The following is a 26745-nucleotide window of genomic DNA, read 5'->3' as shown; positions in this document are numbered from 1 at the left end:
GTTAATAAGATCAAGAACATGCTGGTCACGGAGCAGGGCCTAGTGCTGGACACCATCTGTCTCTTCCTTGAGAAGCAGAGCCAGGTAGGTTCAGAGAGACTGATACTCCCCGCTGGCTGGGAAATTCATGGGGCCTGGGAGGAAGCCAATGAACCTTGTGTAACCTGTCCCAAGCCACCATGTTGAATGCAAGTACCACTCCTGGACTCCCAGAGGTCTTGGTCATCCCTGAAACTCCTAACCCTCTATGGGAAGGTGTCGGAGGGATTCAGGGGCTTTGTGTTGGTGTCTTACTACCCACCTACTGGCAGAAAGGCACAGAGTCTACCCAGGGGCTCCTGTTAGGGTTGGCCATTTCCAGTTTCATGTCCGCTCTGAAAGCCTTCATGGCAGGGTGCAGCAGGACTGCCTATATGGGACTTTCCTGTCCTCTTAATGCCAGCTTGAAGGCCAGAGACAATACCAGGAATGTTTGAAGACTTTAGATATATGGCGTGTGACTATCAAATTAATTTTTATGACCAATCTCCCTCAGCTGTGGACCACTTCCTCTGGGCCAATCGGAATGGGACATTCTTTGAGGATTACAGCAGGCCTGTGTGCTTACAGAGGGAAGCTAGAGAGGCTACCAAAGCAGTCCCAGCTGGGCACAGGACTGAGAACCTAAGCTCAGGTGGGAGGGGAAACCAGTCAGAACAGAATGGGCAAGTACCCAGTAGGGTCAATCAGCACAGAGGCACAATAACCAGGGACATGCCCAGATGCCAACAGGACTTTCTACGCCTGCTAAGAATGTCAGGCTCTGTTCTAAGGCTCTCAGGGCACTATTGCAGAGGTGGGCATGGGGCCAGATTTACCTAGGATTGAGGCTCTGGTTCCCAGAGGGACTTTACCTTTGGCTTTTCCTCACCTATTTGAGAGCAGGCTGTCCTTCATCCACTCAGAATCCTGGTAGGGCTATATCTATTCTGCTGGCTCTAGACTCCCTATTACCCTGGGAGTTGGGTAAGGGTTGGCAGGGCCTGAGTTTGAGTTTCCCCACAGTTCTGGGAAAAGCAGGAAGTGTCATTCCGGGATGCCTCTGTGCAAAAGCTCCTAGAGCTTCTCAGCCTGGACCCCAGGAAGGCTACTGATAAGGTCAGTGACCCGTAGGCAAATTGCAGCTGTTTCAGCCTTGTGGAGATGCTTCAGGAAGGTGACCTTCCATGCTTTGTCTCACACAGCAGGAGGAGAAAGGACTCCCTCTTGGAGGAGGGTGGGGTGGAGTGAATAGCTCTGCCCACACAGCCCTGCTGTGCTCAGATGGGTGGGTCTCTTAGTAGTATTAGCCTGCACTCCACCCTACCCTGCCACAGGCTTTCTTCTTCCACCTCTACGGCATGATCCTCCGTGAGTGCCCCAGCATGGAGCAGGTGCAGTGCCACCTGGCCAGCCTCCTGGATCTGTCCCACCAGCATGCCAGACAGCGGGAGGTGGGTCAGGACCCCCCACCCCAGAATATTGTCTTGTGTCTCCCTACTAGCTCCCATCCCTCATGCCCCATTCAACATCACTGTGGTATTGTGTGACTCTCATTGCATGGGGCACTTCCCCAGCCCAGACCCTGGGAGGCAGCCCTGGTGGAAGAACAGCCCTGAAAGCTGGAGGAGGACCTGTGCTGTCACCTGCCGGCTGCCTCACAGGCTCCTCTGGTACACAGGGCATTGCACTGGCTGTGGGCCTGGCCTCCACCAAGCACTTGGAGGAGGTGTGGGCCCTGTTGGAGCATCTGGGCCGTACCAAGTTTTTGCGTTCAGCTGTTACATCTGAAGACAGCCAGGTAGGGAGGTCCCACGTACTGGAGCATGTTGAACAGGGCAACACTGGACAAAGAGGGTGCCAGCCTACACACTGGTGACACTAGGGCTCTGGCCTGGCCAACTTCCCTTAGGGGTTAGTGTGGGGGACAGGGGAGGGATGAAGGTTCTTCTTTGTGTCCATGCTTCATAGGAATCTCCCTCCCCAAGACCTTAGGAATGAACACTATTGAGCTAAGGATTTTGAACCGAGGAGCATCCCAAGCCTTTGAGAGCTATGCCATGCTTAGGCCTCAAGTTCTCAGATGTGCCCTGGACCTAGCAGATACACGGAGAAGCTCCACTTTCCTGGCCAGTTCCAACCTCTGGAACTGTGCTGGGAAGAGTCTACAAAGGAATCCCAAAGGAGGAGGCTTGCCTGGGGAACCAGCTAGAGCAACTTCCTAGATGAGAGGACTAGTGTCAGCCCTAAGACTGGGCCTGTGGAGGAGGGAGACTGATGGCCACCACCCTAAGTCACTACAGAGGCTTCAACTTTCTCCTTGGCAGGAGGGAGGTGGGGGCCGGGAGGACTGAGAGCTTGGCACCCTTCAGCATAGCTGTCACCCACACAGGCAGAGAGCAGCCTTCGATGGAAATGGGTCAGCAGCACCTCCCTACTGTGCTATGGGCAGATAGCCAAGCATACCAAGGAGCAGATCCTGCCCTGGGTGGACAACATCGCCTCGAGGATGGTGTACTACTTCTCCTGTGGCCCATGTGTGAGGCCTGCCCCACCTCTTATAGAAAGGCAGGGTGGGTGGGCAGAGCACCTGGGCTAACTCACAGAAGCAGTACTTGAGCATAGCAAGCTTGGTGTCTTAGGAACAGAGCCCACTCAGGGTCTGCTCTTTGTACTCCGTGGCCCAGTGCTCTGGCTGCAGGTGGTTAGGATGAAGCTGTGCCTTTCCAGGGTAGTGAGGCTGATCCAGGGAGAAGGGAAGCCTGTATTTAGCTTCCTCAATTGGCAGAGAACTTGTATGTGTGAGTAAGGTTGCTGTGTATATGTGATAGCTCTGTGTCCTGTGTATGAAGGGTATTGTGTATGCTTGTGTGTGTGTGTGTGTGTGAGGTATATACCTTCCTGGTCCTCTTATAAGGGGGCTGGTGGGTTGTGTGACAGGGTTTTAAGGAAGTGTCCCCTGACTGGGCCTTTGGCTCATCTGTGGGGGAACAGGATGAGATCCTGAAGTCAAGCTTCCTCTCTGCGGCCATCCTGCTCACCAGATCGCTCCAGGCAGAGTACGGCTCCCAGAGGTACAAGTTCACTCAGATACCAGAGCTCATCCTGTGCCTCTTGGTGAGTGACGCTGGACTCCACATTGGCTGCTCCCAAGGACCAGGGTAACCAAGCCAGAGGCAGCTGTCACACTTGCTCTTCCTCTGCCCTCCAGAACATCCTCCAGAAGGAGCCCAACTCCCTGACTACTTTCTTACGGCAGAAGGTCATACTGGTCATCGTAGGCCTGAGGTAACTCACTGTCCCAGGGCATGGGAAGGAAGACAGGCAAAGTCCTGAGTTTGTGGTAGAGTCAGTGTGTGAGGGGCTGGGGCCTAAGGGGGCACCAGTGTACTGGATGTGCTGAGGCCTTGTGTATTCTGCCCGAGAGAATAAGTTTGCCTTGCTAAGGTAAGTTAATGCTGGCAAAAACTAAGCACCAGCCATAGTCACACACTAAACATAGTCCTGAGCACAGACTAGGCCCTAACCCAGGTTATGCACAAAGCTTAGCTTTTCATCCTTGGGCCTGATCTCACTGCTGTCTATGTTTGGACATATGCTGACCTATCCATAGCTTTGATTCTGACTCCAGAATGTGTGTAGGTTTCCCCCCAAACAAGCGTCAATGAATCTGAACAGCTCACCACAACCCCCGTTGTGGTGACCCTCGCCAATGCCCTGAGCCAAGACAGTGCCCATTTTCATATTCTAACTGCGTTGACATGTTTTTGCTGGGGACCCTTAGGGCCAGCATCGCACCCCAGCCTGTCACTGTTCACTTGCAGTAACCTGCGGCCCAGATTCAAACCGCTGCTCAAGTCCCAGGTCCTGAAGACTTGTCTGCAGAGCGTGTACATGCTTCCTCCAAGCAAAGACCTAAAAGAAGACTTACTCTCAGTGGAGCAAGCCCCAAATACTACGGTGATGCCCTGGGATGAGCATGTCTCCCTCCCTGAGGTGTGGGTTCCTGGGGCTAGGCCAGGACTTAGCCTTGTCTGATGCCTGGCAGGAAGAGGAGCTCTGTCTGGGTGGAGATCTGTCTCACCTGGAGCACAGGCTCCTCAATCTGCTCAAACAGACCCTGGTCTCAGTGCTGTGCTGGCACTGTGTACAGCCTTCCTGTACTTTGTACTCTAGTGACTTGAAGAGCTGACAACCTTCAAACTGAGGTGCCGCATCCTGGTCCTTAGCTGGTCAGGCCTACCCTGCTGTCTCAGGCTGTCTCCAGGGGGGTTGAAGCAGGAATAGGGCTGGCTGTCACTCCTGTGCCTCTGACCACTCTTGCAGACATTTAACATACAGCTAGGCTATGCCCCATTCCCAGCCATACCCAAGGTGGACCAGGTCAACTCTGTCCACAGGGAGTCAGGGGAGGATACAATGTTCAGGGAGGACGCCTGCTGTGGAAAAAGCCCATCTGACTTCTGAGGGTGACTAAGCTTTGCTCAACAGAAAGCAAATAAAGAAACAAAGCCTCTGAACCCAGTTTGTTTCCTGGCCCTAGAATAGGACCAGGTTAGCCAGAGAGGCGATGTGGTCACAGGTAGTTGAACCGTGGTCTCGGACTAGGCACCCAGAGCTCACGTGAGACATTGCTGTGTGGATGGTCTCAAGGTCATACTAGGTGAGCTCAGGGAACTGAGAAAGATGGATGAGTCTCAAGGGAAGTTCACCTCCATGTGGTCACAAGGGAAGTGGCAGCCATTCCTGTGTGGAGTTCAACTGGGACCATGTGCTACCTCACTGGCTGATTCCTGGCAGTAAATCATAGCTTTTGTTAGCTTCATTTTGGCCACTGGGATGAGCACCTTGTTGTGTGCTCAACCTTGGTGGAATGTCTAGTCAGCTCTCCCAACTATCTTTGGAGTGGGCTCCTAGGTAGGTTTTTTAAAACTAGCTTTTATTTGCATTCATGCTTTGTGTGTGTGTCTGTCTGTCTGTACTGTGGTGCACATGTGGAGATCAGAGGAGAACTTGAGGAAATTGTTTCTCTCCTTATGTGATATGGGTCCTAGGGATTTAACTCAGGTCTCCACGTTTAACAGCAAGGATCTCTATCCCCATGATGCATCTTGCCAGCATCCCCCCACCCCATGCAGTTTTGTTTTTTTTTTTTTGGAGCTGGGGACCGAACCCAGGGCCTTGCGCTTCCTAGGCAAGCGCTCTACCGCTGAGCTAAATCCTCACCACCCCCCTCCCCATGCAGTTTTAAAGTTTCACTTGCACTCTATAAGCCTGTAGTTGGCATTTGAAAATCTTCTCTCCGAGTCCAGGCTCTCTTATATTCTCTGGGTTGTGACTTCTGAAGAGAAGTTGCTGCTGGTTAGAAAAAGTCTGCTGGTTTTTCTTTTATGGTCTATGCTTTGCGTGTGATGCCTAGGAAGTTTGCTTACCACAGGGTCACAAAGACTGCTTGGGTTTTCTGTTAGAAGTTCTGTAGTTTGAGGTTTCAGCTGAATTTTTGTGGGGACAGCTGAAAGGAAGCACCATGGCTTTACACTGAATGCTATAGCCCACCTCTCTGTCAGCGGCAAACATTCCTCATGAGCCTACTCCTGGTCTCTGGTTCCTCGTCTCTGGTTCCTGGTCTCTGATTCCTGGTCTCTGATTGATTCCTGGTCTCTGGTTCCTGATCTCTGGTTCCTGATCTCTGATTCCTGGTCTCTGATTGATTCCTGGTCTCTGGTTCCTGGTCTCTGATTGATTCCTGGTCTCTGATTGATTCCTGGTCTCTGATTGATTCCTGGTCTCTGGTTCCTGGTCTCTGATTCCTGGTCTCTGATTGATTCCTGGTCTCTGGTTCCTGGTCTCTGATTCCTGGTCTCTGATTGATTCCTGGTCTCTGGATTCCTGGTCTCTGATTCCTGGTCTCTGATTGATTCCTGGTCTCTGATTGGTTCCTGGTCTCTGGTTCCTGGTCTCTGATTGATTCCTGGTCTCTGATTCCTGGTCTCTGGTTCCTGGTCTCTGATTTCTGGTCTCTGGTTCCTGATCTCTGATTCCTGGTCTCTGATTGATTCCTGGTCTCTGATTCCTGGTCTCTGGTTCCTGATCTCTGGTTCCTGGTCTCTGATTGATTCCTGGTCTCTGATTGATTCCTGGTCTCTGGTTCCTGGTCTCTGATTCCTGGTCTCTGATTGATTCCTGGTCTCTGATTCCTGGTCTCTGATTGATTCCTGGTCTCTGGTTCCTAGTCTCTGATTCCTGGTCTCTGATTGATTCCTGGTCTCTGATTGATTCCTGGTCTCTGGTTCCTGGTCTCTGATTGATTCCTGGTCTCTGATTGGTTCCTGGTCTCTGGTTCCTGGTCTCTGATTGATTCCTGGTCTCTGATTCCTGGTCTCTGGTTCCTGGTCTCTGATTGGTTCCTGGTTTCTGGTTCCTGGTCTCTGATTGGTTCCTGGTCTCTGGTTCCTGGTCTCTGGTTCCTGGTCTCTGATTGGTTCCTGGTCTCTGATTCCTGGTCTCTGATTGGTTCCTGGTCTCTGATTCCTGGTCTCTGGTTCCTGGTCTCTGATTGGTTCCTGGTCTCTGATTCCTGGTCTCTGATTCCTGGTCTTGGCTGGCGGTGCAGTTTTGGAGTCTGGGGCCTAGATGGAGGAAGTGGATCACCAGAATGAGCCTGGTCCTGCTTCCAGCCTGACCTTTCTCTTTTCTCTGAGTCATGTGAGAAAGTGTACTGCAAGCTCCAGTCCAAGTAGCTTGCTAGGGTCACCATGTCTTCCCACCATGCCTTGCCACCATGATACAATGTAGTGGGCCGAGCTGTGAGTCAAAACAAATCTTGAAGTTGCCTCAGTCAATTTGGGCACAACAACGAAGAGACACTGTTGTTGATCTTGAGAGAGACACGGGCCCGTGCTGCTGCCTGCTGAGGCCTGAGGAGTTTTTTTGGGGGACACATACTCAGGGAAAGCCAGGATTCTTGACTTTGCACAGAAAGGAATTTCAAGACCTTCCAATTTGAAGCAGAGTTGTGTATTGTTAGGAAGAGAGCTTAGCATAGACTTAGCATGGGGTTGGTAGAAATAGAGGCACCCAAAGAGGCAGAAGGTACCCAAGTGTGAAAACGTCAGGACTAAATCATCTATGGGCACATAAATAGCATCAGTAGCTCTTAAGCTCCAGTCCAACTGATTACTAAAAACCTTCTTTTAGGTAAATGAGATTCTTAGATGCTTCCAGAAGTGGGTGGGTCCAGAAGTGGGTGCAGTCTGATAGGGTAAGATCATGGGTTGCTAGGGTCATATGAAGAGGCTAAGCTGTGTCTTTGACTGGAAATGGGCTCTCTTATCCTGCCTGTGAGATTTCTAGAAAATTGTAAGTTTACAATTCGGGGAAGGTGCAAGGCCATCCTCAGATCCGCTCAGCTTTAAAGCATGTTCGTGGCTGTTTTAACTGTTTTTAGACAGGTTTCTCCTGTGTGGCCCTGGCTGTCCTGGAACTTATCCTGTTGTATTCCTATTTCAAACATCTCTACATAAGAGTGTGGCCTCCATGTCAGGAGCCTTCAGAGTGGATGGCTTCACCATGCTGGAATCCTTGACTGCTCAGTGACTTGCTTGGGCCTCTGGATCTCTGTGTGTTTTTACTTTTCTGGATTTATTTCTATTTTGGAACCTTCCTTCACTTTGAGAGAAGATTATCATCTAAAATAATCTTTTCATCTAGAATTATTTTCTTTCTTTTTTAATCCTTATTAGAGATGGGGAGGGGGAAAACTGGGCCTTTGATTCCAGTACTTTGGAAGCAGAGGCAGGACAACCTGATCTACAGACCAAGATTCAGAACAGCTAGGGCTACACCAAGACACCCTGTTTCAAAACAAAACAGAAATAACAACAATAACAACAACAACAACAAAAACCCAAGCAAACAAAAACTTATTAACCAACTAACTAAGATGTTTTATTTGTATCTGCTAAGTTTTCAATGGCTGAGACATCAGCCAAAAATCCTCCTTGGGAAAACAGCAGGAAAGAGAGTAGAACAGCAGGTATCAGGAGAGGAGGGTAGAGGAGAAGGGTGAGCAGAGCTGGGGAGGACATACCTGAGGGACCTGTATGTTCACCCCACACCTCCTCTTAGAACAAAACCTGTCAGGAAGCAAGTCTCACCATTCCAGCCACTGCCAATGGTATGGTCTGGCCTCACCTGCCAGAGTTAGGCCCAGGCCTCATGGAGGAGCTGGAGAGACCACGAGGTGGCCTGGCAATGTGAGGCTAGCTGGCCTTGTCCTTTGCCAGCTTCTGTACAAGAAGACTGTACGTGCCCTCGACCTACTTCTCCAGAACTTCATCTCTGAGAACCCAAGCATGGATGAGGTCTGCTTCCTTCTGCAGGTGAGGCCTGTGAACCATCTTGGGCTACTACAGAGTGGGCAGGTGGGTGGCTGGTGCATGTGTGCGTGCGTGCGTGTGTGCGTGCATGTGTGTGTGTGTGGTATGAAGAGACAAATAGATCAAGGTAGGCAGACATGAGACAAAGGTAAGGATGGGACAGGTAGAGACATAGTAGAAATATAGCAGAAGGGAAAAAGACAGACAAAAGAGCAGACAGATACATAGACAGGTGGACAGAGATGGGGGGCTGGGTATCACTACCAATTTACCAGCTGCAAGCAAGGTCACAATACTTCTCCCTGGTACCCTTTGTGGCCTTCCTGTTGCCTGTATGTGCGCCCAAGTGTCTTATGTAGGATTTTATTGCACCTACTCCAACAAGGCCACATCTCCACTCCCTAGTGCCACTCTCTAGGCCAAGCATATACAAACCACCACACTGGAGGAATCTAGAGCCCATCCAGGACCCCAGGACCTCTAAGGTAGCTGTGTATCAACCCCACGCCCAGGCCTAGATCCCCAGAGCTCACGGCTCAGGAGACTTCCCAATGTCTGAACCTTTGAGATCCAAACCTGGCACAGGACCAGGAACAACATGGACGCTTTGTGGCCCTCTGTGTTCTTTCTGTGTGATGTCTGCTTGTGACCTTGCCATGTCCTCGATGATAAATGGGCAAACATACCCAAGTGTTCCCAAGTTGTGTGCATTGCTCCAGGAAATTGAATGACACTAAAGGAGGAGTGACAGGGCCCCCATGGGTGTGGTAGAACACAGGTCTCTGTTGTAACCTGGTCCCCACCATGAGGCACTTCAAGGCTACAAGCCTAAGCCAGACACAGTGTTGGGAGAAAGGCAGAAAACTTCATGGTTGGATACTGGTGGCTGTGGTGTGTGTGTGTGTGTGTGTGTGTGTGTGTGTGTGTGTGTAGTACTAAGTAGAGATTGAACCCAAACCCTTGTACATGGATCTTGAACATGCTAAGTTAAGTGCTCTAACACTGAGCTATACCCCAAGCCCTCCTGTGACAGCCTTTATGAGAGGTGGAGGGTGATGGGAAGAAATAGGAACATATGTGTTTCCTGCTTTTTTGATGTGGTGTCCTTAGGACTGTAACCAAGGCCATCACCACTCTTAAGTCCTCCAGAGCCATGCACCAATATAACCAAAGATCTTTGTAGTCAGTCATCTTTGAATATTTTGGTACAGAAATGAAAGGTGACCTAATATAATTTATAGCAGGCTGGACTGAAGCATGAGCCACAGTTGGGGCTTGAGACTGCCTCCAGAGATAGGGAGGTCTTGGGGACAGAGCTCTTAACCTGTGGGACCTAACATGGCCTGAAGGTTGATAATATTGAAGTTTAATTGAGTTGAAGGAGGCTTGTGTCTACCATAGAATTTTTTTTGGCTGGTGTTAGAATCATATTGGCTATGAACAAACATGAAGGTTTCTTGGGTTTTCCCTATATCTAAGATGGCCCAATGCTATAAGGCATCCCAGATCTCAAAGAGTAGGCCAGGATGAACAGGCAAGGAGGGCCAGTGCTCTGGCTGGGTAGCTGTTACCCTTCCCTTCCAGTCCTACTTGGAGCTTATCTAGAGCTGGCTGCAATGGGGTCTGTGGGCCCAGGTTCTTATGCTCTGCTCTACTCATCCCAGCACATAGAGCACTGGCTGAAATCTGACAAGATCCACGAGCGCAGCCGGGCGGTCCAGTCCACCTACCTGCTTCTGCAATATGTGGTGGACTCTTTGAAGCTTGCTGTGAGTTCCCTATATCTCAAACCCATGGGCAACACCTGACGGGGGAATGGAGGTCAGTATCCATGATCCAGAATCATGGAGAGGCATGATTTTGCCACAGGCACTCTTGGAGCCTTCAGTCTGTGGCTGTGTCTATAGCTCAATAGGGTGGCCTGAGGACATCCCAAAGCCAAGAACAGGGACCCAACAGAGGGCAGAGTCTGGAAGAGTGAGAGGGTAGGGGGTCTGGTCAGGGAAGCTGCAGTGCGGAGGACCCATGTTTCAAACGGCCCTGGAAATAGCTAATCTGAGAGCTGGGAATGGAGAAGTTGAGAGAGAGAGAGAGAGAGAGAGAGAGAGAGAGAGAGAGAGAGAGAGAAGAGAGAGAGAGCCTGTCACTGTGCCCTCATGCTCCAGCTGCTTCACATGGAGACATCTGGCTTAGATGGGAAAGACTGAGACAAGCCAAGTTCCCTAGGGCAGTGGACGTCAGTTACCACCCCACCCCACAGGAAGATATAACAGGGCTTCTTATGGGCCAGGTGTGGTTAGCTCATCACTCAGAAGACGGACCAGAGGATTGCATGAGACTAGCATGAACTATATGGTAAAATCCTGTCAGGAAGGAAGGGGAGAGAAAGAGGGGAAGAGGGGGAAATAAAGAAGAGGATAGAATGACTAAATTCAAGCTGACAACTTCCAGATCTCTAGAAGTCAGGCCCTCCTCATAAAGGAAGAGCAGGCAGATTGGCTGTGCAGCATGCAACTACCAACGAGATAGAACAAGCTGGCACGAAGTATCTCAGTTAGCTGAGCACTTACTTAGGATGCACCAAGTCCTAGGCTGGAGCCCCAACACCATGTGACGCAGGTGCGATGGTGAATTCTTGCCATTGCAGAACTCAGAAGGTGAAGGCAGGGAGATGAGAGGTTCAAGGTTATTCTTGGCTACAAATTGGGTTTGAGGACTGAACTATAGGAGACCCCATCTCAAAACCAAAATTGATCAAATCGATTTCATCAAATGAGAACTATTGTGCACCCAGCAGCCACAGGACACAGATGGGCAAGAAGTCTGCAATGTGTGTATCTCACAAAAGGTGATCAACTATAACTCAGTAAAAAAACAAAAAACAAAAAAACGGAAACTAGCCAGCCCTTAAAATGGGCAGCAGATAAAAAGGGACATTGCAGAACCCCTGAAAATGAATGTGCCCCCACATAACTGGTCAGAAAGGAAATGCAAATAAAACCACCACGAGGTCCCACCACCCGCCCACTGGAAGAGTAAAATTAAAGACTGGGAACAGCAAGTGTTGGCCAAGGTGTGGAGTCCCGGAAATGTCTCACATAGAATAGAGAGTGTAGGATGTTAAAACTTCCTGGCAGAACTTCCAGCCGTTTCTTTGAAAGTTAAATACATACTTATGCCCTAACCGCATTGGTCTGATCCTAGATATTTACCAAAGAGGAGTGAACATTTATATCCATAAAGAGGCTTATGCAAGAATGCCTATATGGTTCTATTCATACTGGAACCGAGCTGAAAGCCCTGTAGATGTCCAGCAATAATAACAGGCAAGTCACTATGGCAACACACGGCCAACCATTCACAGGGGTGAACTGAAGAGAGAGCTGAGAAGCTGAGAGTCGAGTATAATGGCAGACGTGGGAAATTGATGATGTTGGGAGGTGAGCTCCATCAGGGAATTATGTCTTTCCCTTGAAACTGGCCTCTCTCAGGAATTGGTTATCCCTTGAGAGACCGGAAGTCTCTGCACACTGATCTGGCATGCACCAGTGCCAAGTGCCATCCAGCGCACAGTGAGAGAGTCCAGAAGGCATTACCTGATGTCAGGCCTGCTAGTGTCCAGAACTGTGAGCTAAATAAACTGCTCTATCAATCATCACCCTCAAGATGATACGCACATGAGCATCTATTCAAATTGCCAAAGCTATCGAATTTTGAGCTGATTTATTGTAACCTCTCTGTAACTGCAATCTTAAAAATTGCCATAAAGACTGCTAAAAATTCTGTAGTTTGGTTTTTGCAATATTATTGATTTGAAACTGTATTGTGTACAATATTCTAAATATTCTGAAATTTAATTTATGAATGATAAAAGGTGTGGGGGTTCTGGAAGAAAGGGTCTCCTGCAAACAGACTAAGGCCTCCATCAGAGAAAGAGAATGTGGCTTTGTACTAGAGTTGGAACTGAACACTAGATTCTCTTAATATGTGCGCGTGTGCATTTAAGCATCTGTCAAGCTCTTGTATGTTTGTAAGGCATGTGTGAGGATTGTTGTGTGAAGGAAGAGTTTTCTCTCTCTCTCTCTCTCTCTCTCTCTCTCTGTGTATGTAGTGCTTCTCTCTGTGTGTGTGTGTATGTAGTGCTGTGTGTATGTGTGTGTATGTGTGTGTATGTGTGTAGTGCTGTGTGTATGTGTGTGTATGTGTGTGGTGCTGTGTGTATGTGTGTGTATGTGTGTGCGTGTGGTGCTATGTGTGTGCGTGTGTGGTGCTGTGTGTGGGTGTGTAGTGCTGTGTGTGTGTGTGTAGTGTTGTGTGTGTATGTGTGTATGTAGTGCATGTGTGTATGTGTGTGTGTATGTGTGTGTATGTATATGTGTGTGTGTGCGTGTAGTGCTGTGTGTATGTGTGTACGTGTAGTGCTGTGTGTGTAGTGTTGTGTGTAAAGTGTCACCATATTGGGACAGCTGATGAATGTTGAATGTAGAGTGTGAATTAGATAATGATGCTGATGTTGAATTAGATTTTTGTGACTGTGACTGTTGCATTTGTCACTAAGTGTCCTGATTCATATGAAACAGACAGTAGGGGCGTTTGAGGTAAAATACCCAGTGTCCCCTGTCAGAAGAAGGGAGGGGAGCAGAGGGATCTAAACAGAGTAGACTAAGGGGAAACAGTGGCTAGAGGGGCACATGAGAATCCTGAGCTATTCTTCCATATGTTGGAAGTGAAATCAAGATTAAAACTTCAGTATTGAAAATGAAATGGCTTTTAAGGTCCTCATGGAGCAGTTAGACCTGACAGAGGTTTGATGCGGATGAGAGCTTTACCAGAAACTGAGTTGGGTATTGTGAAGCTGGCTTTGGGGATCCAGTCTGGGGCTGGCTGGGGCAACGAGGCCTATTCTACTCAGGACCTAAGGACTGGCCTTCAGAGAGGAGAAAGAGGTACACCGTTCTATGCTCAGAGTCACACTCAGGGGGCTCAGGCCCCCAGAAGAAAAGAGACCATCAGGGAGGATGGAAATAGCCCCTCTAAGAGGACTTGAGTGAGTCTTGTGTTGGTAATGGTGTGCGCAATACAAGTAGAGGCCACAGGAGGTCCTTCAGCGCAGGCTTCAGCCTGGATATCTACTGCCAACCGAAATGGCTGCTCAGCCTGTAGACTTCAGAAAAACGCATCTGCTAATAGGCTTCACAGAGCAATGGATTCACCAACGATACAAAAAGTCCTAAGCTGACAGTAAGCAGGCTGTTTTGGTCTATCATTCGCCAAGCCTGGAGCAGAAGCTTCACTTTGAGAGGACAGCAGTACGGACCACATAGGAAGAAAGAGACTATAGATCAGGGCTGTCCCCATTCCAAGGCCCTGTCCCCAGTGCTTCACGATCCTCGTCAGACCACTTCCAAACCTGCAGACACCACCAGTGTAGAACGGCCCAGCCTCAGATGGCTTCTGCTTGGGTCTAACCTACTTGGGCACCACAGACTCAGCAAAGTCAAGCTCCAACCGTGTGACCCTCCGGATCTCAGAGGCCCGACACTCAGAGGAGACAGCGCGTGCCCTCCCTATCATCACTGTGGGGGTTGACAGGAGGTCTCTGTCACTACTGCTCTGCACCACTTTGCCTATGGTAAACGGAACCGAGGGAACAGAGCACGGTGTGTGGCTTGAGTTCAGGAAGTTAAAGGAACACACAACTGCAGGAGACATGGATGGTACTGAGACACATGCGGTAACCACAGAGTTGGAGGGACACTGTAGAACTGCACAGGCGCACATATCCGGGATGAAAAGCCACTGGGTCCCTTAACCAGCAGCTCAGCCACCACAGAAGAAGCAGGACAGAGGAAAAAGAAAGCCCCAAGGAACATGACAAAAGCCCAGTGGGTGTGGAACAATGTGGAGTGCAACAGAGTCCCAGGAGAAATGAGGGGGTGGGGAGGAGGAGGTGGCACTGCTGTGGTAGAAACTGCTTTGTTTGGCTGAGAAAGTACACATCTCCAGAGAGGAATACCAAGAAATCCCAAGCAGGACATGCTCAAAGGAAAACACGGGAACACACCACAGCTCAAATTATCAAAGACCAGGGGGAGACAGGAGAGTCCTAAAGCAGCCAAGAGAAAGGAATCCCACACATCAACATATGTGGATATACACTGGCAAACACATGCACACACATATACAGGCATGTGTGCACATATGTACACACACATGTGCGCACACACATGTGCACACACGTGTGTACACATATCCACATAGTCATGCATGTATACATACAGGCACAAACACATGCACATACCATCATGCAGGTACATATGTATGCACTGGCAAGCCTGCATGCGTATGTGCATACTAGTACATGCATGTGCGTTCTTGTGCATGAGCGCACACGCGCGTGCGCACACACAAACATAAGGCTGCAGGCACACATCTCACAGGCACACCTGCACACAGATGTCTGAAGGAAGTGATGGGCCTACTCAGCCTTTTATTGTTAAAAACAGAAATGCCTTGTCCCGAGGAGAAGACAGGTCAGAGAGGTGAAGTGCTCTGCCAAGGAGGGCGGGACAGAAGCCCCTCTCAAACCCTAGCCAGTGTGTGTCCCAAGGATGCTGAAAACAGGAAGAAGCAGCACACAGAAGCCAGACCTGGCTTTGCTTACTGCTCCACTCTCCCCAGAAAGAGGCCGTGCCATCCATGCTGGGTCACCAGATAGGCGTGCTGACCCTGCTGTGGCGGGAGAAAGACAAGATCACACAGCAGCACTCTCACTTTTGTGTCTACCTCCTCATGGAGCTTGTTTTCCAGCAGAAGGGTGAGTGGGACCGGCAGGGGTTCAGGGTTGGGGGCGGAGGGACTGGGAGCGGGGTGGGTAGCAGCCCTCCTGAGCACAGCTGTCCTCAGGGAAGTTGGTGGAGTCCACCCAATGGAGTAAGATGAAGCACTTTGAAAGCAACGTGTTTAGAGAGTGGGAGATGAAGCTCTACCACCTGGTGAAGGTGAGGTCGCTCGGGCAATGCCTGGGTCTCTGCTGCCCTCAGTGCACAGTGGTTACATGGTTCCTTCCTACTCCCAGGCCTGTGTAGATGGGGCCAAAGGTTCCCAGGGACCTGGGCAGGCAAGTAGGTTGGGCAGAACCAGGACAGGACGGACTTCTGCTCTTTTCAGGGAAGTTCCTCTCCCAGCAGATAGGGCCTTTAAACCCACGGGGCAAAGGTTCTCACTTGTATCTCCCTCTGGGGACAAGAGAAGCCAGCCTATCCTGTTCTTCTGGGGACACACTTAGCACTGCCCCTCCATCCTGCGTAAGCTTGAGAAACCCCTTCCCTGGCCTTTCATGACACACCCTTCCTACATTTTTCTCAGGCTCAGCCTGCCTATTACCTTGGATAGAGAAGATCAGGGCTGGGGTTGTGTTCAAGCTCAATGACTGGGTAACCCTGGGTCAGTCATCCATCCTCCTGAGCCTCCAAGTGAGGGTCACTTGGGTCTGGATCCAGCTGCTCCTGAGACTGGCTGGGTCAGAGGCAGTGACACTTCCCAGCATCTGGTGTCTCCTGGGCCATGCACTAGGCTGAATCTGTTGTCCTAGTGGCCCTTGCCTATGAGAAAACAGATTGGTTCCTGTCGTTCCAAGGCAGTTGGATAGTAAAGCAAGGCAGAGGAGGGCTAGATCTGGGCAGGAGTTGGTCACCATTCCAGTCCAGCAGGAACTGGGTACTGGGACTCCTTACAAGCCTGTTCACCACCATTATCCCCTGAGAAAGTCTTCAGGGAATAGGCAGCCATGAGCTTATGGAAGGCACCCTTACAGCCACCCAGCAATGGTCACAAGAAGGAGGAACTATACAGTTCATAGTAGCCTGGGGCGAGGGTAGGATGGGGCCTTTGGAGCCCTGCAAGCCTTTGTCCATAGTGATGTTCATTCCCTCCATAGTAAGAGGCTGGACCCCTTCCTGGACTGAGCCACTGCTGACCAGATAATCCCGCTCCCTGCTTTGCCTTTACACAGGTTTTCAAGGAAGACCTGACAGTGGCGCAGCACACACAACTGATCCTTACGCTGGTGCACAATCTAAGCACTTGTAACCACCTTCGCTGTGACCTTGCTGCCAAGCTCCTGCTAATGATCTGTGTGGAGCCTGGCTTCAGGAAGGAGCAGGTGAGGGTGGGTGACTGTGGCTCCCTTCTGACTGTGTGTGTGAGCATGCGACACACCCTCTCATTCACCCGTAATCACAGAGACAAGGAGCGATGACCCTAGTAGCCTATGAGTGGGGTCCCAATGGACTTCTGGTTAGCGGCTGCTTTTGTCCATCAGATTCTCGGCCCTCCTTCTGCAGCCTCACAGGTGGCTTGTGGGAGAGGGCAGATCTAGCTACCCTCCAGTTTGGCTTCACCAACTAAATTGAAGACTCACTCTTAGGGACTGCCAGGTCCCATCCACTTGGGTCCTCTTACAGGGTCAACCACAATGCACCTCTTGCCTTGTTCACCCTGCCTTCCTGAGGACAGGGATGGAGATGGGGGAACTGAGCTGTAAAGCTAAGTCCTACCAGGAACTCAGAAGGCTTTGCCCTGTCTGAAGCTGCATTCCACCTTGCAGGTAGCTGAGCTCTTGCAAGGTCTGTTCCAGGAGCTGCCAAACATCCACCTCAAAAGTGTGCAGCAGACCATAAGTCAGGCCACGTTGGCTCTGGGGATCCAGCATATCCAGGAGGTGGTGGAGGTGATCTTATCCCTGTGTCAGCCCTCAGAGAGGTATGTGTATATATGTATGTATATATATATATTTATTTATCTTCCCTTGACCCAGGCACCCCAATGTAGTCCTCATCCAGGCATGTGGTGGTCCACCTTCCTGGGCCATAGTTTACTTAACACACTAGGCAAAAAAAGGCATTTGAGGGTTCTGTCTCTTTCTTGACTCTGGACTCTGGCCAGAGGGGCTCTAAAGGAGTTTGGGGATTAAACAGGGTTCTAGCAGTCCCAGGAGGGACATCGGTGTAGAAACAATCTCAGTTTCACAGTCACCAGAGGCTGACCTATATGCAGAGCCCCAGACCAGCCAAAGGCTATGAAGATACACCAAGACACCCTTCTACTTATCCACAGGTACCCCATTGCCCCAGGACCCCAGTGAGTTTTGATCCAACTGTCACACTAGATAGTCTTTCAGGAGGCAGTCTGTTGACAATGAAGCCTCACTAATTCAGAACATGGCTAGGAGCTGCTGGCAGCAGCAGCATAACCATAAGCCTGTCAGTCCTTAGGTGGCCAGCCTTATGCTAAGCACCTCATGAATATATGTATATAGTTGGCAAGCCGGGACATAGCAGGGACACTGGCTGATCTCTGAACACACAGCCTTTGATAGGGAGCAACTGGGGACTCATGAGCTCTGCCTGGAGTGGTTTCTGGCTCTGTTAGCTTCCCTCTTCAGACTATCTAAGTGGTGGTGGGTGAGGGCTTGCCCCTACTTCTAAGAAAAAAGATGGGCTTTAGGGAAGCTATTTGCTGGGACTCGTGTAGATATCAAGCAAAGCATCACAGAATATAGACCTCAGGGCCCCTCACTTACTACCCACCCCTACGACTCACTTTCCCACATCCTTCTGATGGCCAGCATTCATAAGAGGTCTCTCAGCAGTGTTGTGTCCTGTGTTCCCAGTGGTGGCCTGGTCCCTGTCTCATCAGGTGGATCCTACCACTGTGGAAGGCTCTGGCCGCCAACTACCACGTGGCTCGTGAAGTTATAACCCTACTTTACATAAGGCTGAGGCTGCGGCCGCCAAGGAGGCTCCTCCAGTCCACATATCGGGCCCGGCTGGTCTCCCTGATGGTGAGCAGCACCCTGTGCTACATGCCACCAGCATGGTCCCCCAGTGGCAGCAACAGTACCCAGGGCTTCAGCTCCTGGGGTAGGAGGGGCAGGCACTGTGCTGCCTCCAAGGGTCCCCCTCTCAGGCCTTCATCATGGTCTGTGATCATTTGTAGAGGTGGGCAACACATTTTAGCTGCTCTTGGTGAGCCTCTCACCCGGTAGGCATGGCTTCAGTAGGTAGGTGTCTGAGGTACTCATCGATGGGCCAGCCAATTGACTACAGACTCCTGCTGCCACTCTATACGGATGCCTCATCATAGACCATAACAGAACTGAAAGTTCCACAGTGAAAGTAGGAGAGAGCTTAGCCTTTCCTGACATGACTCAGAGACTGTGCCCTGGGCCACGGTTGGCTGTGGGAACAGGAACAATGAAGAGAGATGGTGGGGTGATGAAAGGCCACCAGGATCTAGGGAAGGCAGAGGGATTCCTGACAGAGAAGGCAGGGCAGGGGTAGGAAGTGAGATAGCCAGCACTGATTGAGAGTTGAGGCTGGCACCTGGATTTCCCTAAGCTTTAGAAGGACCTTACTTGGCAATGACCCATTATCTCTGCCCCATGAAAAGGGACTCTTACATTCAGGGGAGGACAAAGTAGAACAGTGGGCACAGCACCATAGGACTGGCTGGGGGATGGTTTAGAGAAAGAGCCAGGGAATTCTCAGGCCAAACACAACCCAATCCCAAAGAAATAGGGCCAGATGGAACCAACCATCAGAAACTCGGGGCCAGGAGAGGCCTTCACCATGGAGGATCTGAGAAGGACCTCCCCACAGGATGGGCACTTGGAGAGGTGTAGCTCATCATAAGGTGGAGCCCAGCCAAGAAAAATAGAATCAAGAATATGGAAGCCAGGCTGAGCAAAGCCTGGACCTCAGGGCCCAGCCCCAGAGACCACAGGGGGTCCTTCTTGGTTGAGCCTCAGAGCTAGTGTAGGATCTTTGGAGATTTACTGAAGGGGTCTTCATGGGAGGCCAGATAAAGGCAGCAAGGCCCAGACTAGAGTGGCTTTGTGGCTGTTGTCTCTGTTCTGCTCAGGGGCTCCTCTCTTACCACCCACAACAGGCTCTAGGCACCATTTATGAGCTCCTCTACACCAAGGAGTACAGGGACACAGTCTGCTGGGCTTTTTCAGGGATCCTTCTGGGCCTCCTCACAGAGCTCTACTACCTGCTGGAGATGGGCCTAGTGCAAGGCATGTTTGACTACCAGGAAGACGATCTCGGCTCTAAGCCCCTTGGGCCGTGCAGGTGAACAGAGATATCTCTGGGCCCTCCCTTGCACTCGCTGAGCCATGCTGATGCTATGGAGCCATGAGGGAAGGATTTTTGAAGGGAGGTGGGATAGGGTTGGGACAGAGTTCCCAAACTTTCTAATAGAGAGCCTCTTGAGCACGAGAAGTCTAGTAGGTGGCAGCTGACAAGTTTCAGGCACCTGTTTTCTTCCACCTTGCCTAGGATCTGCATGGAAGCACTCAAGGGCCTCTTCTGGACCAACGACTACTGGGAAGTGTTTGCTGATGTGAAGCTGATCCAGGGCTGGGAACTCTTTGGGCAGTTGGAAACTTTTCCAAAGGGAGTGACCCTTTTGGCCAGGTGAGCCCTCAGCTTGGGCACCCTCTGCCTGAGAGAGAGTAGACTGGCAGCCCAGCCCACTCTCCCTATCCTGGATCCTGCACTCCAGACTCAGAAATCTGGCCAGTGTGAAGGGCTAGCTGGTGAATGGAGCCCTCTGGGACTCTGTGCCTACCTCTTGCATGCGATAGGGCCATGGCTCATTATAACTGCGAGATCAAGGCTGTCTTGGGGCAGGCTCTCATCTCCCTGAAGAGCAGTGAAGAACGAGACAACATTGTGGGCATCTGCATCATCATTGAGGTCAGCCTGTCCCCTACCCACCCAGGTGGGCTTCCCTTCCAGGGTTTCTGATATATGAAACATATACATCTGGCCCTTGTGCGTCAGCTCTGCTTGCTGGTAGACGCGATTCTTTAGGTCTAACTTCATCCTCATGGCATGGGGCGGACCACTTCCTTGCCAGCTGGGGTTAGCAGGTGGGCTGATGGTGCCGACCCCTGCCCAGGTTCTCAACAGCCCAGATGCCTCCCAGTATGTGTCTTGGAAGACCATGTACAACTCCCTGAACCTGGGCCTTTCCAGCCGCAACCAGATGGTGCGAGCTATGAGCCTGAAGGGCCTGAGCAGCACTCTGATGCGCCCTAAAAAGGTGAGGGGGAAGGAAATCAAGAGATAAACCTCCTGCCATCTCAGGAGATCACAGAGAGGGCTAAGCACAAAGGCAGTGTCTGGAAGGGTGGTAGAGAGGCCATCAGGTCTGCTTGGCCTTACTTAATTGCTTCGTATGTTAACTCCTGTCAGGTACCCAATATCCTACCCTTTTGAACCTCCCAGAGCAGTCCTGCTCTGAGATAGTCCTCATGATGGGCTGGAATGCAGCTGCAGATTTGGCCTATTCCAGACACCTGATATGGTTTTGTCTGTTTTCCTGTCCATCCTGTAGAGGAGGTAGGGGATGGATTTGGGAACAGCTAGCTTCAGCACTCAGACCTCTGCCCGACCTGGACTGACTCAGAGATGGGCAGATAATACCTTCTGAGAAGGCCAGTAGCTGCACAAAGCTATGACCTGCTACTTCACTGGGACAGCTGGCAGACACTGGTCAAGGGCCCTACTAGAGAATGGTGGTCTCCCTGCAGGCAACTCTGCTAAGAAATAGGTTGATGGAGCTGTTGGACAACTTTCTACAGCCTGAGTTCCAGGACCCTGCAGGCCTGATGAAGATCCTGGGCCACCTCCTGCACTGTCTAGGTGTCCAGGGCATCGGAATTGTCAGCCTCAAGATTGCCCAGCATCTTCTCAGCCTGTTCACAGATGTGAGCTGGGCAGGGAGTTGGGGTGGCAGGACAGGACAAAGCAGGGCTGCAGATAACAAGCAGAAACTAGTACCTGTCCTCCTCAGCTCTATCCTCAGAACCACCTGAGAATAAAAATTTGAAGTTTGTGAAGGCCCTGAGTCCTGTGCTCAGGATTCTGCCTCCCAGGCCATCAAGACCAATGACTCCATTTAAAAGCCACATGAACTCCTCATATTGTGGAATAAGACCCAGTGATTTCAGGAGGTTGAGGTTGGGAATGTGGAAGGTTTGAACTTGGCGTGGACAGTCATAGGGAGACCACCACAAGGGGCCTCTGAGGTGGATTAGAACCAGAGAGATGAGTGCTAGGATGAGCCCCTCTTGGGATAGGTAGGCAGGCAGGCCACTGCACATCTGGAATTGAGGAGGGAGCAGACCCAGATTGGGCATGTCTTTCACAGAGGGGAGGCTGAGTCCTGACAGAGGGAGTGTTAGGAGAAATTATGACATTAGCAGGCACTCCCTTAGGTGCTGGGTTCTGCACTCCCCTCAACCCAAGGACAAGGGTGCTGTTGTTAGCAACTGTTTATAAACGATGAAACAGTGTATGAGGACAGAGCCTCACCCAGGGTCATTAAGCTAGAATGTCACAGATCTAACAGTCGGGTCTGCTTAGGACTGGAGGTATGGCTGCTGTCACCTCCAGAGACTTGCAGAGAAACCCAGAGGTGAGAAGCTAGGAAAAGCAAACAAATCCAAGAAGTTCACCAGAGGATGAAGGAAGCCGAGGAATGGGAAAGTGAAAAGGCCCTGGGGCAGAAGTCAGCAGGAATCAGGGGCTGAATGGCCATTGGCTTCTGGGGTTAGGGACAAGGACAGCACAGGACCAAAGTGAGGCAACCAGAAGTCATGGGAAGAGAGGGAGGGGGAGGAGCCTGGCCTGTTGCATGCCTGAGCAGGAGACCTGCTTCCCCTCCCAGGAAAGAGCAACGGTTCGGGAAGGTGCCATCTTCCTGTTTGGAGATGTCATCCACTATGGTGGCAAGAAGCTTCAGCAGAGCCTCAAGGACCTGGCTTCTCAGGCTGCAGTACCCCTCCTCTTAAATATGGCTGATCCCTGCCAAGAAGTAGCCATGGTGAGTGGAGCCCAGTTCAGCTGGGGCAGCTAGGAGAGCCAGGCTGAAGGAGAATAGGACTTGAGGGTTCAGCTCTCTGAGACCATTCAGGAGAGGCCACCTAGGCAACAGAGAGGGCTGGGACTGGGTTTGTAGGCCACCGCAGCAGCCAGAGAAAAGGCATGGGCTCCATCTTGGTGGTGTTTCCTCAACCACCTGCTTCAGATTCATCACTCCCTTCCCATCAGGCCATTGGGCAGCCTCTTCCGTCTGAAGACCTCCACGCCACCATCTAAAATCAGCTGCAGAAATCCAGCATTCAGGAACTTTCTACCTCTACTTTCCTCCCTCCCTGTTGCTGGAATTTCCAACCCCAATAATTCCATGTAATAAACCACAATCCAGTTATTATAATTATAAGCTTTATGCTTAGGTTGGGCAGGCCTAACACCACACTAACTTATTCCCCCGCTATAAGACCCCTTGCTACTTGTGGTTTCTCCTGGCCATGTGGTTCAGGTCCATCGTGGCTTCTTCCTCTTCTTCACTCCTTTCTCCTTCCCCTCTCATGCTCTTCTCCTCTCCACCTGCTCCCACTCTCCCCCCACTCTCCAGTCCCACCTTTCCCCCCACTGCCCAATCAGAGGCTCCAGCCTCTATTGACCAGTTAAAATGGGGAGGAGGTTCACGTGAGATCCCCTGAGTGCTCTTTGGGGGCAACCTCTCTTGAGGAAGCAGAATTAACATCAGAATATGAACAGCACCAGGACAACCCCCCACCCCAACTCCCGGCCAGCGGTGTGACCATGTGCTGCACTGGAGTCCCTACTTGTATCCTGCCTGCCTAGTGGCACAACCCCAAGTCAGAGGAACTTCGCGCAACTCTCCCTGGGTGGCCCTGAAACAGTAGCCATGTTACAAGGACCTTGCGTTTTATAGGCCATGCCTTTCAAGGCACCCTGAGTTCCTGGAACCATCCTCCACCTCTGTTTCTCCCTAGGGCTAGGCTAGTCTCTATCTGCTACCCACAGGCCAAGCCTGTCCTCTAGGCTTCTGAGAGTAAGGCTCATATTTAACAACTAAACGTGGCACAGGCTCATATCCACTGTGGGAAGTCAGGTCCCTTCCCAAACCTAGACTAAAGCTTCACCCCTCTAAGACTGGTACTCTAAGCTGGTTTCTCAGAAAGAGGCCTGGGCCGTTTCTGGAAGTCCTATGTGAATTAGAACAGGATAGCCTGGGTTGGTGTGAGTTACCCCTTCCTCTGGTGATACCTTTCCCTGTCAGTGTCAGCACCCTGACAGGGGTGGCACTGCTGCAGAGATCTCTCCCTGAGATCTCTCGGAGACGAGAGGGATGACGATGAGTGGGAGCAGAGATGCTCACTCTGTTCCCCACTTACAGAAGGCCAAGTTCACATTCCTGCGCTGTGCCATCTTGCTAAAGTGGGAGTTCCGGAAGGAGCTGTTCGGCAAGCTGGCGTGGGGTCAAGGGCTGGGCGCTGCAAATGACATTTTTGTCTACATGGTAAGGCCTGAGCACCTTTCCAGGGAAGGGCCTGAGACCAGAGAGCTGTGATGGCTGTGCAGTCACCCCAGACCTCTCTGAGGGTAGTGTATGGGGAGGAGAGGTGGTCCTGAGGGAGGGACTTTAATTACTGGGCTTCTGTGAGGAACATTTCCCTCTTCGCAATGAAGCTCATTCTCTGAAATACACTGTCCAGGAGGGAAGGGAGTCTCCACCATGTGCCTAGACTGTGCTCAAGGCCACCCTAGTAGGGCCTCTGTGACACAGTGTCCCCTGGGGTTCCAGAGCTTATCTAAGGCAGACACACCTGAGCCTCTGAGTCTGTACATTGCAGGGCCCAGGAGTAGGAGGCCAGTAAATGGCACCCCTTGGTGTCTAGCCACCAGTTTAACCTTTGGCCCCAGGTTCTTATGCCCTCCTGGGTCTAGGCTGTCGGGGGCATAATTCCAGACTCTCAAATAGGACCAAGGTCATATGGGCAAGGCAGGACAGGCCTGTCCTCAGTCTTCAGGCTTCAATGGATTCTGGTTCAGCCACTAGGGACAAGCCTAGAACTGTGGTTGCAAAGACCTCCAGGTGATCTTTAGACAGGGTGGGGACACTGAACTCCCAAGTCTGCTTACCCGTCCCATGCAGTGCACCATGCGGCACCTTGATGACAGTGACAATAGAAGCATGGCCCTTGAGAAACCCAGGACTGCAGCCTCCAGCTGTTTCACGTGGCCCTAACTTTAAGTATCAGGTACAGTTAGGGCCCACGAAACAGGAAAGGTTTATGGCAGGGAGGACAGGAATCTGGGCAGTTAGAAATGGAAATGCCATTGAAGGGCGCGGAGCAGCAGAGCCTTTATGTGACACAGGCACTTGTGTCGTGTCTGCAGTGCATGGTAGCAGCGCCTTAAGGTAAGCACTAGAGAACCCCGGAGGCAACTCTGCTCCCTCAGCAGCAGAGAAGAGCAGGATGCGGAAGTTGCTGGTGATGAGTCTGCCTCTCCTCTCCATGACACGGGCCTTGCAGGGGACCCTGGGGACTTGGGAGTGTGGAACATAGAGCTTTTGATCTGTGGTGAGATGACAATCAGGCAAGGATGGGCAAGCATGCTGGAGGGTCTCCAGAAAGATGTTGGGAAGGGCTACAAATGTGGGAGCTCCCAGATCCTGGGCATGGTCTCCCCTCATTGGATCAAATGAAGGAACTGGGCCATCAGCACCAGCTACCCTTCCACATCTGCTAGGGAACTCAGATGCCTGCCCTCCTCTCTTTCAGGCTCTCAGTACTGTAAGTGGAATTCGGCGCTTAGGGGTCCCTCAGGAAAGCTTTGTCCCTGAAGTGAGGTAGCACATAGACCTTTCATATGGTCACAGGCCCTCTCTTCTTCCCTCCTCAGCTGGAAAGCAATGTCGGCAACTACCAGCAGTTCCTCAGTCAGGCCTTGATATGTCTGGACAGTTCCCACATGACAGTGAAGCTGGCAGCCATGAAGTTCATCGGTAAGTACTGACCCAGCAGCCTCAACCCCCGCCCCTTGGTATTCCCCTGCCTCGGCTGCCACAGTGGACGGTCCTGGGTCCATTGCAGGGACACAGTAGATCTAGCCAGTGAGAGGACTGGATGCCTCTGCTGGCCAGTGCTCTCTTTCAGTGGACAAGGATTGCCACTGCTAACCACTTCCTTGACTACCCCAGGGGCATTGCTTCAGGACTATTTCAATGACCTATGCCTGTACTTGAGAAAGAACGATGTGATCTTCCTTAAGAAATGTGAGCAAGCAGAGCCTTTGTACCTTCTGGTGGCTGGGACCTGTCTTACCTGACACTTGAAGGAGCTTTCTGGCTGGGAGATGCCTTTCTGGGGGGGGGCTCACTTTTCCCTCCAGACTGTGGGTTCACTTGTGCCCCGAGTTCTTCAGTGAGCTCCTGGTGGGACAATGTGGTCTCTGCTTGCAGGTTTGGAGGCCCTCCGCCATGACACGGACTCCAGGACCAGAAACTTCTACCTGAACTGTTGGAATGACGCCGTAGAGCTATCTTACTATGTACAAGACTAGCTGAGCCTGTGATTGTTCTTATTTTTGTCTTTGTTGAGTCCTATCTTTATTAAATGCCTCAGAGTATATCTCTGGCCTCTCACCAGACATGTGCAACAGACTAGGACTACTTCTCTGCTTAATCTTAACTCCATAGCCTATCCGGTGGGAAGGGCTCGACTCAGAGCTCCAGACGTTACGTAGCGTTTCAATAGTCAGCAAGAGCAAGGGCCCGTCAGTGCAGGTTCTGCCATACTCAAGAAGAGTTTAAGACCCCGGAGCTACCTCAGCAGCCCCATTCCCAAGCTCCTTCTGCCCTCAGCCAGGCCAGGCTGCCCCACATGCCCACTTGGCCTATTGCCTGCCTTATTCATCCTGCCCTCAAGTAGGTCTTATGTGAACCTGCTTAATCACCTACCGCTCTCTTGTGGCCACTGAACCTTTCAGACTTAACCAGGACCTTTGATTAGCTGACATCTAGGCCTCGGTGGATCTTCCAGACTTCTGAGGACACCCTTCCCACATTGTTTGGCTGCTTCTCTGCTGTTGTGTGGTTCCCCTGGGATACCCATTCTCTCTGGCAAACTCACCTTTTCCAAGCCCGTCTAGGTCCTTCAGTTATGCCCAGTGCCATTGCCTCTCACAGTGGCATTAGAATACTGTGCTGGCTGTCAGGGTAGACTCAGGGTGTTCTTGAATCAAAGCCACCAGACAGTGATGAGAAATTGAATGTAGACCTAGCCAGTGACTTGGGTATGGCTCTTCAAGGGCACACAGCTTCCTGTGTATTGAGTGACTGTCCAGGCTGGAGGTGCTGAGTCATATCAGATGCCCAGATATTACCAGAAACTCCCATGTCCCCAAAGGGGAGGCTTAAAAAATGGTCAGGAGCCCTTAAACCATGAGCTAGTACAAGAAGG

General features: G+C 51.1%; 1 protein-coding gene across 1 annotated transcript; it reads left to right on the top strand.

Annotated features, from left to right (window-relative positions):
• Positions 1 to 25846, top strand: LOC116890127 (maestro heat-like repeat family member 5). The gene is made up of 24 exons (XM_032890865.1): positions 1 to 84; positions 1045 to 1137; positions 1356 to 1472; positions 1700 to 1819; positions 3013 to 3135; positions 3230 to 3306; positions 3843 to 3978; positions 8304 to 8399; positions 10061 to 10165; positions 15078 to 15213; positions 15303 to 15397; positions 16411 to 16560; positions 17005 to 17159; positions 18096 to 18240; positions 19347 to 19531; positions 19739 to 19876; positions 20047 to 20158; positions 20364 to 20507; positions 20998 to 21174; positions 22137 to 22292; positions 23676 to 23798; positions 25187 to 25289; positions 25485 to 25559; positions 25746 to 25846. The coding sequence occupies exons 1-24, from the start codon at positions 19 to 21 to the stop codon at positions 25844 to 25846; spliced, it is 2928 nt and encodes a 975-aa protein (XP_032746756.1). The 5' UTR covers positions 1 to 18.
• The last annotated feature ends 899 nt before the right edge of the window (positions 25847 to 26745 follow it).

The sequence above is a fragment of the Rattus rattus genome, chromosome 1 (assembly GCF_011064425.1).
Source record: "Rattus rattus isolate New Zealand chromosome 1, Rrattus_CSIRO_v1, whole genome shotgun sequence".
Taxonomy (NCBI): domain Eukaryota; kingdom Metazoa; phylum Chordata; class Mammalia; order Rodentia; family Muridae; genus Rattus; species Rattus rattus.
The sequence above is the reverse complement of the archived record's forward strand: the minus strand, read 5'-3'. Positions and strand labels throughout refer to the sequence as shown.